At 31.6% G+C, this 15,125-nt stretch overlaps 1 protein-coding gene across 1 annotated transcript; it reads left to right on the forward strand.

The window, feature by feature from the left end:
• The first annotated feature begins 10,113 nt into the window (after nt 1-10,113).
• On the forward strand, nt 10,114-11,765 carry LOC149183222 (antifungal protein ginkbilobin-like protein 2). Its single transcript, XM_089418687.1, has 2 exons — nt 10,114-11,476; nt 11,583-11,765. Exon 1 carries the CDS (start codon nt 10,358-10,360, stop codon nt 10,910-10,912), a length of 555 nt encoding a protein of 184 aa, XP_089274813.1. The 5' UTR covers nt 10,114-10,357; the 3' UTR covers nt 10,913-11,476; nt 11,583-11,765.
• The last annotated feature ends 3,360 nt before the right edge of the window (nt 11,766-15,125 follow it).

Raw genomic sequence — 15,125 nt, forward strand, 5'->3', positions numbered from 1 at the left:
GTACACAAACTTCATCTAACTTGGTTGGGTTAAGCATAAGAATAGTGTGTCTAGTATAGCTATGTAAACTACCAATATAAGTCTTCATAAGTGTCTCTCCTGTATCTAAAGGAATCCTCAAAATTAAAGTTTCCTTACGAAATTCTTGAGTATAACTTTGTACATTTTGACCCTTAGCTTGCCTAAGATTTTTCCATCTCATCATTTCTTGTTTCTTATATGCCAATGGATAATTTGTTTTTCTCAAATTAGCTAGAAAATCATTCCAAGAAGAAATAATCTTACCACTTTTCTTGAGATCTTCTTGTGTTTTTTCTTCCCACCATATGAGAGGTGTTTCTCCCAACCTAAGAGAAGCAAGTTGGATTTTTGTAACATCATCATCAATGTTTTGGATCCAACAATATACTTCAATTTTCCTTACTCAAGTATCCCACTTTTTAGCATTTAATTCTCCATCATATATTGACAATTCAAACTTTACATCAAGCTTAATTAAAGGGGATTTAGCATGTCCTTTATGTCCTTTTTGTGAAGAAGTAGGAGATGAAGGGGAAGATGGTGAAGAAGGAGGTAAAGGAGGTGGAGGAGGAGGAGGAGCACCACCATCACCACGATTACCATTACCGTTACCATATGGTGTCTTATGAGAACCATTAACTTCCTCTCTTGGTTGGAGAGAGGTCTCATGTTGCAATCGCATTTCCTTCTCGTAAACCAATACTTTTACCATGTCATCCATGTCAAGAAAAGCCTTTTTTAATTCTCTATCTAGTGGAGAAAGATCATCATCTTCTTCACTTGTCATGGTTTGAGAAGAATAGGAAGGTGGTCTTCTTGAGCCAATTTCAGGATTGAATTCTTCAAGTGATCCTTCTCCTTTCTTGAGATTGGGTATTGTGAGCATATGAAAACTTGCAATCCTTGTCAAACCTTCACACAACCAAGAGCTATGTTACCAAATTTGATCCAAAAATTGAAATTGCAAGGTATTACTGAACAAATTGCAAGTTAGTTTATGTAATCTTATGCAACAGATTGAAATTGTGAAAACACATCAACTTGATAAAAATTTGCAGCAAAAGAAAATAACGAAGATTGAAAATAGAATCAAGAAAAAGAAGACAAGTTGATAACGGAGTTCGCCCCTCCTCAGTTCATCTTCAAGTTTGTTTCTAGTGTGACTGCCTTATTAATATTCTCAAATGCTCAATTACATATATGTACAAGCTCCAAGTTGTCAAAAAAATGCTTCCAATGCATTCAAAAGACTGGAAAACCCTTGTTTTTGCTTTTGAAATGCTTAATTTGGCATATGAATGGTTGAATTAGGTGAAAAATACTCTCTGGCGGCAACTTAAAACAAAATAAATCTATAAACTATTAAAAAAAACACACATAGGTGGGTTGGTTGGGCAGTTGAATTATTTCGATAAACCTTAAGTTTGATATGGTGGCGTGGTCCATAGACCCACCACGATTTTTAACCCATATTCCATTCACCAGATATATTTGGTGAGTTAGTTATCATATGTTGTGCAGATATGGTGGGATACCACCATATCCCTTCCCCCAAAAATGGCGTAGACATTCTGTAAATAATATATTTCTGCCATTGTTTAACAAGAAACTTTGGTGGCCTAGTGGTGAGCCACATGATTTGTAGCCAGCAAGTCAGGATGTCGAATCTCATCCCCTCTAGTTCGATTGGTTATAAATTATTGGATCAGCCACAGGGCTATGTGGTGGCTCAGAATTGGTCCATGTGCCTCCCTCTAATTGGGCCACGTGGCTCAATTCCATTGGTCCACATCAACCAACTATACTCACACTTGTCAAAACCTAAGGGCACCACATATCGACTAGAACCATGAATCTTGACTTTGATCACGAGCATTGACCGTTGACTTTTGGCTCTATTTGAACTTGAACTTTGACCTTACATATATTTTGCATACAATGTATGATTTTCCCTGTTCAAGTTGTATTGGAACCAGAGCAATGAGCACTACAAATTGAGCTTAGTTTCATCTGCTTTTGAGAACTTTGAATTTTGAGCATTTTCTAAAACTTTGAGCATCTTTTAGATCTTCCATATCATCGATGAAGAACCATATCTATGTAAACCAAGGTCAAATTGAAAGAGAGCCAAGGAAAAAGGTTAGAGACCTAAGACGTCCAACTTCAAAGACAAAGATGGGAAACTTCAATAGTCAAAGTAAACGGTAAGAGATTTATATATTAAACTTTGTTTCAATTGCAGCATGGAACCCTTATAGATTTGGTGTAGCTTATGTCCTCAACGATGCTACAAAATATCTGAATCTATCCATTTAACAATATCTGAAAATAACCATTAAAAAATATTATTTATGCTCAAAATTTGTTCAAGCTAATTTTTTCATTAATCTCCAAGAAAATGGAAAAAAGAGAGGCATTCTCGTTACATAAATAAAATTTCCTGCACATTACAAGTGTAACACTATGTTATTTACTAAAACTATCTGAAAATAGAAGTGGCCCAAGTTAGAAAATGAAGAAAATTATGGTAAATTACATAAATGACCCATTTACCAACCTCAACACTAGATCATCCCTAAAACGTGGTCCAAAAATTAGCAAACTTTCCATATGTGTCAGTATAGGATGGCTAGTTCAACCGTGCCTTCTTCCAATGTGGTGCAAAGCCTCAAATTAAAGAATACATGATCAAGCAAGGGCCCAAGGCTAGTAGACTGCTATAACTAAATCTCATTAGTGAGGAAGTGGGTAAAACAATAATTAACCACCTCTAGAAGTGTTATAACATTCCCGTAGACATGAGACATCACATAAAGGATTGGATGCATCATGGTACATAATTATCCCCATCTATAGTGTTCATAAAAATAAAATATTGGTGGTAATGCCACATCATCATTCAACTAATATAGTAGCTTTTAAAAAACCCCTGAGAGGCATCTCAATTGGAAAGCATTGTGAAAATGAACTATTATGTATCAAGAGATTCACGTTTCAAATATCGTAACTTACCCATTTTTACAGAACGAGTATAGATAGGGACCTATGGGTTCTAATGGTAGCGGTTAGAATTGTACTCCTCTCACTTGAGAATGAAACTAGACTGATTTCTGATTCCTCTATCCTATAACCACCATAAGTAATTACAGCCATCTCTAAAATGTGCTTCAGAATCCTAATAAACAACCTACATGTTCTCTAATGGGGAATAAACATTTCAATATGTGAGAAATGCATCCAAATGGGTATGGAGTCTCTCTCAAAGTGACCCATGCTACATGTGTGATGATGTGGCATTCTTGTAATCACTTGGTTCATTTTCATGGATCCCAATGCCGTGACATGTTTCTCAAGAAAATATCATAGCTCCCAATCTCATCAAGTATGGTCAAAAATAGGTAAATGTATCTCATTATGATGTCATGGATCCCAAGTCATGGTAAATGGATCACAATGCAAACTGTTCACTTGATGTGGTGAATCCAACTTATTGGTGTGCCAGATGGTGTCCTACTCTTGTTGATTTCGTCAAAAAAATACATTACAAGGGTTACTTTTATAATTTTCCTAAGTATTATTGAGGTGGATAAACAATTAGGTCGTATAGGTGTGTCAAGTTCTAACACAAAGTGTGTTCTCTAGATCACAAAGTAAAAGATAGGAAATATGATGGAAAGTCATGGAAAAGGAAGGGGGAAGAATTCATGAAATGAATTTCAAAGTCTAGTAAATGTGAAGGTTTTACGTTTATGATCATGTGGGTTTCAAGAGAAATACGTTTTGCATATAGAAGCCTTTAAGGATGGAACTTACCATAGACCTACCTTTCCTCATAACTATTTCTTTTTACCATTTTATGCCTTTTTCTTTAAGTGTTCCTCTCATTCAACAACTCTTCTTTTTTAGATACAAATAAACAACCTACGGATTAGGGGTAATGGCCCCAAAGCAAGTAATATGTTAAAAATTCAGAAGTGCTCAAGAGGTGCACTTGAATTTTCCTTCATATGTATTGTTTGGTCACCTATAATAGGATCAACATCAATTTCAAAAGAACAAAAGGAAAGCCTCAACCAATGAGATGAGGTATAGCAACACTATGCTTATTTTTATTATATTTAAGGTTGGGATCTATTCGGGTTTAAACTTGTGACTACATGAGTATGAAACCCTTCCAAAAATATAACAATGATATCTTTTCAATGAATTGCTTTTTTAGGTGTATGTTAGGAGGTTTTCGTTGCATTTAGTTTCCTTTAGGTATTCAAATTTCATAAGAAAGTGTTGATAATAGGAGCTAATTGTTGGAAATAGAACCTATCCCAAAATGCATCCAAACTAAAGTGAGACACAAATCTTGTAACAGCATCCCTTATTGGATATACAGTTCTCGCATCATTCACATAATTAAGAAAATAGAAAATAAAAAAATAGAACCTTTCCTAAAATAAAATGTAATGTTGAAACCCTCTACAACCCCACCAGGTTCCTTGATTAAATCCAGCTACGACCCCACTAACTTCCTTCAATGCTCCATCTGGCAATGTGGGCAGCTGTTCCATGGTTTTTGCTCAGTTAGTGGTGTATCCTTAACGATTAGTTCTTGCTCAGTTAGTGGTGCAGCCTTAACGATTAGTTCTTGCTCAGTTGGTGGTGTAGCCTTAATTCAGTTAGTGGTGTAGCGTTAACGATTTCACGGGTGCAGAATGCGACACACAAACACATTTGGAGGAAGACGTGGTAAGTATTTTGCCATTCAGATGGTGCATATTCAAATTCGTCTATATTTGAGATTAAGCATTAAGCGATGTAGTTTTAATTCTATTGTGTTTTATTTTCATCGATACTTTGTGTAGGTAACCATATTAAATTATTTATTTTTAGGTAATCGATATGATTTGAGTTAACTTTATAATAGTATCTATATGCATGTGTTAATTTCATTTTATATAAATATATTAGGTTAATTTGATCTTATTGAATGGTTACATTTGAATGAAAATAAATTTGATTGGAAATAAGAAAATTAATTTGGAATTTATATTTTTTAAATTATCTTAAAATTTAAAGGAAATTCATATGTTAAAGTGCTAATATAATTAATATATTTTATATTTTAGAATTTTATTTTATTTTTCTTAATATTCCATTCTAAATATATATGGTGTTTCTCAATTCTATTATAACTATAATGGTAAACATATTTATATAAGTGTAGAATAATTTAATTATTGGATGGATTATATTTGTTGGTTAAAAATATGTCGATCAAAAATTTCAAAAACTTTGATTAAATCATTATAATTCTCAAATATACAAAAATTTTGTACAAAGTAATTTTTCATTTTAAATGTATTAAAACATTTTGAAATTATGAAATTAAAGAAATAAACCTAATAAAAATTATATATATATAATTTCATATAATAAAACAAAAAATATAAAGATTAACTATTATATATATATATATATATATATAATTAATTTGATTTAATAAAACAAAGAGGTCCATATTTTTGAATATTTTGTAATTATGTTTGAAAATTTTTGAGATAAGTGTAATGGTAGGTTTATTGATTTAAATTATAAATAAAGTTCCTAGTGTGATAAATACTTCAAAATAATTTTAATATCTCGTGAGTCAAATAGGTTTTTTAATTTTAATATCTCGTGAGTCAAATAGGTTTTTCTGGAATGGTAAAGCAATGTTTTTGTAGGCAAGAACCCACCAATGGTTATGTTATTTCTATTTTTTTTACATAAAATGGAATGGACTACATCAGTTGCTTAGCGAATACGCAGTACATCAAGACATGAGTGGCTGTGACTTTTCATTTGAGTGTCGGCACATTATTACAACTTTTAAATGCATGTTCCAGGGATGCACGTATGCTCTATTTGTCCGAGTCAGTTAATCTCACGGGGAGGATATTCGTATGTCTCTCGTAAAGTCTGCTGTGGGGTCCAGAACGAATTTTCATAGTTTCTGCGCACATATTCACCGTCACAGATACAAGGAATCTTCCCCATTCGGGCCCCTAGACTTGATTGTCATTCCATTTATCTAAACCCTTTTCCTAATAAAAAAACGCCTTTGATATCAAGTATGTCGGTGTAACCTTCCGGATTGTGCACGCAGTTAGAATCCCGTGATAAAACGCGTTTGACATCAAGTATCAAGTATATATATATATATATATATATATATATATATATATATATATATATATCTTTCTTGTAAATCATAAAAGCAAAAGCTACCCACAATTTGCACACAAGTATAATCTCCCCACATAATAATGTGCACGCAAGTATAATCTCCCCACATAATGTTGACACCATCTCAATATCGAATACACCGCATATATATAGATATATATAAAGTCAATGTTCATGAAAGAAAAAGCTACACAAAATAATGTCGACACCATCTCAATATCGAATACTCCGCATACATACTGTCAACACCATCTCAATATCAAATACTCCACATACTGTCCACACCTTCTCGATATTGGAATCCATGCCGGAAACCATATTTCAACATTATAATCTAAATTTGATTTCACTGTTATCGAGTAGCCCTGAACCTCGTTAGTGCTAAGTCCTTTCATGGAAAAAAACAATCAACAATCATCCATCAAACACCTATACAATCTTAAATATTGTGAGGAAACTAATGATCATTCTTTTATAAATATTAAAAAATAAAATAAAAATTAATATAATTTTTTTTAAACTTCTATCGTGTATAAAATAAAATAAAAATTAATATAATTTTTTTTAAACTTCTATCCTGTATATTGTATAGAGTTTAGGGTAAATAAGAAAATAAAATGAATATTCCCACGCTAAAAATCCTCACCATAAAATCTCCAAATTCTAACCAAATAAAAATTAGATATTTAATAAAATTTGATTACATCATAACTAAAAATTAAACTAATTATTCTCCTAATAAATTTCTATGATGAGTTTAAATCAATAATTTTAATATTCGTTGATTAAATACTATCATTTTTCTACCACCAAAATCTAACTTATCATTATTATAATTGTCTCTTTATCTTAATGGCTCTTATGATAAATTCATGTCAATAATTTGTGATAAATTGAGGTGCATGCCACCCACAATGTTAAGACTACTAATCATTTTTTGAAAAAATAAATCAAATTTCACCCCTAAAATATCTACAACACTATTTATAGCAAAAGATAGAATTTTGTTTTAATGTTATTTAATTAATATAAAAGTCACTAATCTTCAAATTCTTTTACGAAAGAAAATAATCAATTTAAAAAATCTCTTACTTTACATTTTATTTTCTCTAAAATAATAATTCAAAGAGTTAAAACATAGATGTAAATTTTCTAAAATTTTTAAATCATATTTTACGAGCTAAAAAAATTTAAACAATTTATATTTAATATTGGCATAGTTTAACTTATTGACAAAGTGACTCATTTCATCACAAATTTTCTGGTTATTTTTAATCGAAATCCGAGAGAGATTTCTTAAAATTTAAGTTATTTAATTTATAGAATTTCGAGGGCGCTGAATCTATCTATGTATTCAAAAATGCATTTTAAATAAAAAATATTCTAAAATATTATGTCTTTTAAATCAATTTTAAAATTTATCTCGAAATTAATTAAGCTGTTTTGTCCTTTTAATTAATTTGATTAATTAAAAAAATGAGCACATGAACAAGTTTCATATGAAATGAGTTATGGTTTTATAAGCATGTGGTATTGATAAATCATCATATTAACCTATGGTATTGTAACAAAAGGTATTTAGACATACAATATTTGCATAATAAAATGAAGATAAATCTTCATGATTAAAAATAGTGGAAAATTTATATTTTATTTTTTACATGTTTAGTAATAATAATAATAACAATAACAACAACAACCCATGGAGCATAGAATATATAGTGATTACATTCATATTTTATTTTATACATGTTGAATAATAATAATAATAGTCCATGGAGCATAGAATAGATGGTGATGGGATGTAATGCTAAGCCACACCGGTTTAAAATTTCATGGGAAAAAAATCAATTGTGTTAAATGCTAATGTAACATAGGCCAGATATAATTCCCTTAATTTTATGGGCTTAAATGACAAAACAAAAATCATACTAATAATTTTAATAAAATTAACTTTTATATTTTTAAACTTTTATAATAAAAAATTATTATAAAAAAATATTTTAAAATTAATTATAAATTAGTACCTATCAACATTTATATACATTGAATTAATTAATATAATATAAATAATTGATTGTCATAAAACCAAAAGCTATCCCATATTGTTGACACTATCTTATCTTAAGACTGAAATTGATACCAAAATATACATTTTATAAATGTCGTCTCTTAATCTCCCTTCGATTGATGTAGTTCAGATTCACGCTTGTCCCTTTATTTTCTGCTACTTATATTGTAATTTGATATTTATCATTTCTGTGTGGAGGTTTGGTCCTACATATCTTTAATCATATTTGTAGTGTGTTTATTATCAAATATTTATAATGTACTTATTATCAAATTTTAGATGGTGTGTATAAGCGGTATGAATAGGTGGAAGTCAAAATAAGAATTTATGTATGTATTTTTAAAATATTTAGAAGTGATATCGAGGTCAAACAAGGTTGCTTATTTTCTCTTACTTTTTTGGTTTATCTATTTTGGTTTATATATTGAAAAGTTTGAAAAGTGGGTAAATTCGCAAGGGATTGACTATTTGTGCAAATTTGTTATAAAAGCTTATTCTGATTGCTAAATTTGCTCTTGGTTTGCAAGAGCAATTAATTTCCCTTGCAATATTTTGAAAAAAGGTGGGGATGCAAGTTAATATTAGCAAACAAAAGTAGTACCTTTCTCTAACAAAAGAAAACATAAGTTCTACTTTGAAAGAAACACTCTCGAAGAAGTTGGGGATTACAAATACCTGAAAATTGACTTTAACAAAAATCTAGCCCGGGACTTCTATAATAAGGAAATAACTTTAGTGGGTAAGAAAATAGTTTATGCTTTTATGGGAGTGAAAAAACACTCAAACTTCTTTTGGGCTTTTAGTGATTTTGGTGATTTTCTAAGGTTGTGAATTGTGGGCTAGTAGTACATCTCACATACAGTGGACATAAATTGAGAATATTCAAAAGCAATTGCTATGGAGCCAATCATAAGGTATTTAAAAATAAATGACAAAATGGAAGAAAGAAGATGGCCTAAGATTGCCTTTAATGACATATTGTGTAAAAGAAAGAAGGCTTAAAAAAATAAAAAATTGAACAAATGGAAGAGACAAGATGGCCTAAGGTTGTCTTCAATGACATATTGTGCAAAAGAAAGAAGACTTGGATGTAGCAAAATATCAAATGGTTTAGTAAATAGGGTATTTGTCTCAACTTGTGTCTCACAAACAAAAATGACATAAAAATTTTGTTATAGATAAGTTTCACAAGTGTACTTGGGATAATGAGCTAGGGAGAAAGAAAAAATAATGTATTGAAGATTTTAATCCCACTCATAATCATCAACAAAAAGCATACATAGAAACCAATATTTCTTAAGGAACTTACATAGGGGCCAATATTTCTGAGAGAGAGGGAAAAACATTTCATTCTAGAATAGGAGGCCTTCAAAAACAATAGTAAAAACTATATAGATATTCTAGAAACTAGCTCTTGAGATAAACTATTCAACTAAGAATTTGTCTAGAAACTAAAAGCATTTAATATAGCCCTAAAAAACAATAGTAAAAACTATACAGATATTCTAGAAACTAACTCTTCTAGCTCTTGAGATAAACTATTCAATTAAGAATTTGTGGAAAAACTAAAAGCATTTATTATGAAGCTGCACATGTAAATAGCTGGTCACCTACACTATTTTTGTAATATAGTGAAAATTAAAATATTTTTGTTTTCTTCTTCCAGCGAAACCAATATGCCGTCAATTTTAACCAACTAGTTTCACTGCTAACTTTTAAAATCATACAACATATTTACTTTTAATTATTAAGAAAACAGTCATCATTTCCACATCTCAACTCAATCTCCCAAGATCTGAATATTGACCATAAATAAGCACAGAGAAAAAAATCTGAGAGGAAAAATCAATTATGCTACTTGAAGGTTGTTTTCCCCTCTCTAAATGATCGTCTCCCTCATTCAAGTCTGCCTTGAGGGGAAATTTGATTTCAATGGTATCCAGTCGTCCTCCAAGTTATTGAGATATAAGGTCGTCCTCCAAGTTATTGAGATATAAGGACGACGCTGGGTTCCAATCGCAAACGTTATTGGTATTGTCGGGACTGATGGCGGAACTTGCTCGTTTTCCACTTCTGCTTATAATGGCGGCGATCATGATTGCAGTCGGTGTTGCAGCCGAGGATCCCCAGTCTAAATTGGTGGGCAAAGGGTGCAGCCCCCACATGTATGTTAATGCTACAGCGTTTGCAGACAATCTCGATAATGTTTTGCAATCCCTCTTTTTAAATCTCTCTGCAGATGGCTTCGCTACTTCAATGCAAATCGATTCTGGCAAAACGGATCCTGTCTATGGTCTTGCTGTGTGCCGGAAGTATTTGAACGCCAGCGAGTGCTCCCAGTGCGTGAAGGAAGCGGCGGGAGAAGCAAAAGCAGTGTGTCCTGAAGCTAATGGTGCTCGGATTCATTTCGACGGTTGTCTTCTCCGCTATGTGAATAATACCTTTTATACTCAGGATGTGGACCCTGGGAATTACGTTTATTGTGCAGGCACGAATTCCAGCGATCCACAGACATTCCTTGAAAGAGCCCAGGACTTGTCCACGCAACTCATAACCAACGCTTGTAAAAATATGGTCTCGCTCAGTGTTGGCCTTCACTGACCAATCTTAGTTGCCAAGAGTGCTTGATGCAAGCTCAGACTCAGGTACTCAAATGTCCTGCAAGGTTTGAAGGTCGAGGCCTCGAGGCGGGCTGTTTTATGCGCTACTCAACTTACTCTTTTTTCAAGATAACCAGACAGCGGGTAAGAGCTTCTAGATTGGCTACCACTATTTGGAATTTGATTTTCATTTTCATATAACATGTATCTTGATTGGTAATTTTCTTTATTTTTTTCACTTTAAACGCCGCATCGTCGAATTTAACACCGTCGTCGGGGAAATCGTCATCGAAAAGAGTGCCTATATTGTAAGGATGTATTAGCGGAGCAGTTCTGGTGAGGGTGATGTGCTCGATACCCTTCTGATTCTGTTGACATATTAGACATGGAGATAACTATGTTCGAACAGATGACCACTTTATTTGGAAAAGCAAAGATAGAAACACAACCTTCTTGTCCACAAAATCATTTCTATACCATTTTAAGAGGGATTCTGCATTGAGACTGAGAGCAAAAACCATAAAACAATTGCCCACATTGCCGAGTAGGGCATTGGACGTACCTGGTGGGTTCGTACTTCTATTTACATCTCTTATGTGTTTATATTTAGATCTCGGCATGACAGATCTGCCTCTTGACTGACGCATTAACCTGGATCTCCCTTGGTCCAGGTAACAGGTTCAAACTGCCTTTCCAGCCAAACGAGGTTCCAGTTTCAAATAATCTCAAGCCAGCAAGTTGTATAGAGGTTTATAGCACCTATTGCGATATGAGTGTTAAAAGCTAACATGGATTTAATTTTTATATCACTTTTAGAAGGCAATAAATTAAAATTGGAATTCTAATTGCTTCAGGCTTTTTATTTCAATGGTAGTGTGTTACTGAGTTTGTTAGGTTGCACTTACTTTTAATAAATTTAAAAAATTAGATTCCGTTCAGGTAGCTCTCATCCACCAATTTCTTAAGGATTTGAAATTATTCCAATTCTAACAAGTTCAAATTCTAATTAGATGGGGAAATTAATATATAGACAATTTTTATTTAGCAAAATGATCCATTTTACAATAAGATGTGTAAATCTTTTTTCTTCTAAAGTTAAATTAGATTTGTAACACATGGCTCCAACCCACCAATTTCATAGAGATTTGACATTATTCCAATACTAATAAGTTCATATTTTAATTGGATGGGGAAATTAATATATAAACAAGTTTTAATTAGAAACATGATCCATTTTACAATAAGATGTGTAAGTCCTTTCTTTTCTCAAGTTAAAGTTGACCCATAACCCTTTTATACATCGTAAATGTATGCATTAGCAAGACATTCTTCTTGTTGCAATAGTTCTTTTTGTCATATTTATGAAACCTTCGGCTATATCAACCACACTAATATTTTTAATGTGGTTGTAAAATTGTTACTTTTAATTTGGAAATAGATTCAACATTTTTGTGGGAGAGAGGTTTTCAAATAAGGATAAATAGTAAAATGATAATTTAAATTAACAAATTTAAAATAGTAGTAAAAAAAGAAATTAATGTGAATCATAATAAAAATATTTTAATTTGCACATTAATTTTATGGAACAAGAAATACTATTGTTGATATTACATGTTTTGTAATTAGTGGAAGACTTCATATTTCAACTTAAGGTGGAAGACTTCCTATTTCAACCTAAGGTGGATGAGGATCCGTTAAAATTTTTTATTTTCTTAATTGATGGTCTAGATAGATTCATAAGGACCAATGATAGAAATTGTTCAACACTTCTGTTTTTTATCAAGACTTAGGATTCCTAAGGGTTAATTAAAATCAAAGTTATAATAATATTTTTGTTGCAATAGTTTTTATTGTTATATATTTATCAATGGTAGATACAAATGAAGTCTTCCACTATATCAATTACATTAATATTTTTAATGTGGTTGTACTAGTTTATCCTAGTTCAGTTTACATTTGATATATATATAAACAAAAAATATTTTACTATTAACTATAAGTAAAATATTTCAATATCCATATTAAATAACATACTTTTATATCTACTTAATAAAGAGAAAAATAAGGTAATTTAAATTAAAAAGTTTCTTATATTTTGATTTTTCATAACTAAGGAGATGTGTAATTAATTCAAAAGAAAAGTTTAACATAGGTTATATATAAAATTTCCATATGCAGGTTGAGTAAATGATTTTAACATGTAACATATATAAAGAGAGAATGATTGAGAGAATTATTATTCCATGAATAGTTACTTTCTAATTTAATGTATAATGGATATCTGTACTTTTTTTTAATGATTAATATGAATTTGATTTATAATATTTTAGAAAATATTAATAATTAAATAATTAAATATATGCATACAAGAAAAAAATATGAGAGGGCATGTTTTAACATTTTAACATGGAGAACGTGAATTATAAATAAAATATTTCAACATCAACTACATAATACCATCCGGATCTATCCTAACTCCCCATATACCAAGCACCCAAAGGGAATTCACAAATTAATTCATGGGAGAGCTTAATTGGCAATAGTTCTGTTATGAAGTAATCTTATGAAGTATTATGTAAACAATTAGATTCAAGGGTTAGATGGCCCAGAAGTCAAGGAAATAAAAAGAAAGAAAAATCAAACTTCATAAATTATATAAATTATCAACATTATGAAATTTTATAATAGTTTAAAACCCATATTTGACTTCATGGAAGTTTTTATTTCTAAGTTGTTTCTTGGAAGGGGATCTTAATGTTGGATGAAAGAATGAGGTGATAACTATCCAAACAAATGGGAATGTTACAATTTTGGATGAAAGAATGATGTTAGAATTATCCACACAAAAGCTAATGTTGGCACAAGGATTGTTTGGACGTCCGTTGGAATAGGTTTTGTCCCTAGAAAATGACACCCACTCTCAAACCTTCCCAATGAAATTTGAAGAGCTAATGGGAACTAAACGCTACAAAATCCAACTCATCTGCACCATAAAATTACTTTATAGTCTATATAGAGAATAATATCTTATAATGACAATTAATGTATATGTGTTTATATATCTCATCTTATTTTTATGGAATGAGCATTCCATCCTCTCTAAACACTTTCATTTGATTCACTCACATTTTGTCTTTCCTCTTTTGTATGGTTGCGTTGAGGGTGTTTTGGGTCCTTTCTCTCATTCCTATTGTATGATTACATCAAGTGTGTTTGTATTACTTCTTCTCATTCCTCTTATATGGTTGCATTTGTATTATCTTTTGTTAGTTGGTGGGTGAGAGGGTTGGTGGGGGAAGGGGATTTCCATTCTCTTGCATTTAAGCTCCCCTATGGTCATTCCTCATGTGTCTAGGTGATTGTTTGATCCCAATGATTTTGGACTTCTCCTACCTCATTCCTTTTCCCATCTCTATGTTTCACTTACTTTGAATTGCATCCAAAAATTTCAAATAGGTTTTTCAATGCATAGGGTGATGATTTGATCATCAAAGGCTTGTTGGATATTGTCTTCTCTTTCATTTACTATTTATTTGCATCCATTTATGGAATATTTTGGAATATATAAGTGGCATCCTATTTATGTCATGAGTTTCCCTATGCAAAACATATGTGGGGTGGTGACCTCCTAATCACTCACAACTATCAAGATCCATTGAATGATAATGGATGTGATTTTTGGAACTCATTCCAGTGACAAGTGATGTATATTTCTATGTTCAACACATCCATATTATTTTCACTAGACATTATGTAGATCACATTGTTTTAGTTCTATAATGGTTTCATGCTTTGATAGTCACAACTTTAAATTTGAGTATATCCCAATACTAAATACAATAAAAAATCAACATGGTGCTTCTATGCCACATGTCATTGTTTGAGACTTCCCTTTTGTCCTTATGAAAATTATATTAGTGCTACTAGAGGGGGCAAAATGATACCTCTAAGGGAAAATTCGACTGCACCTCTTGAGTGTTTCGAGTTGTCAACCTCTTACCTTGCCTTTAGGCCATTTCCCCTAGTCTGTAGGTTGTTTATTAATATCTAAGCAAATGGGACTTGGTCAATAAGATGGGCACTTGAAGGAAAAGGAAAAAAGGCTATAAGGAAAGAGTGTTAGGAAAGGTAGATATATGCTAAGCGCCCTCCTTAGAGGCATGTATACATGAAATTCCTATCTCTTGAAACCTATATGATCATATATGTAAAAC

The sequence above is a fragment of the Pinus tabuliformis genome, chromosome 3_2 (assembly GCF_031772625.1).
Source record: "Pinus tabuliformis cultivar Carrire ecotype Pingquan chromosome 3_2, CPIR1, whole genome shotgun sequence".
Lineage (NCBI taxonomy): Eukaryota > Viridiplantae > Streptophyta > Pinopsida > Pinales > Pinaceae > Pinus > Pinus tabuliformis.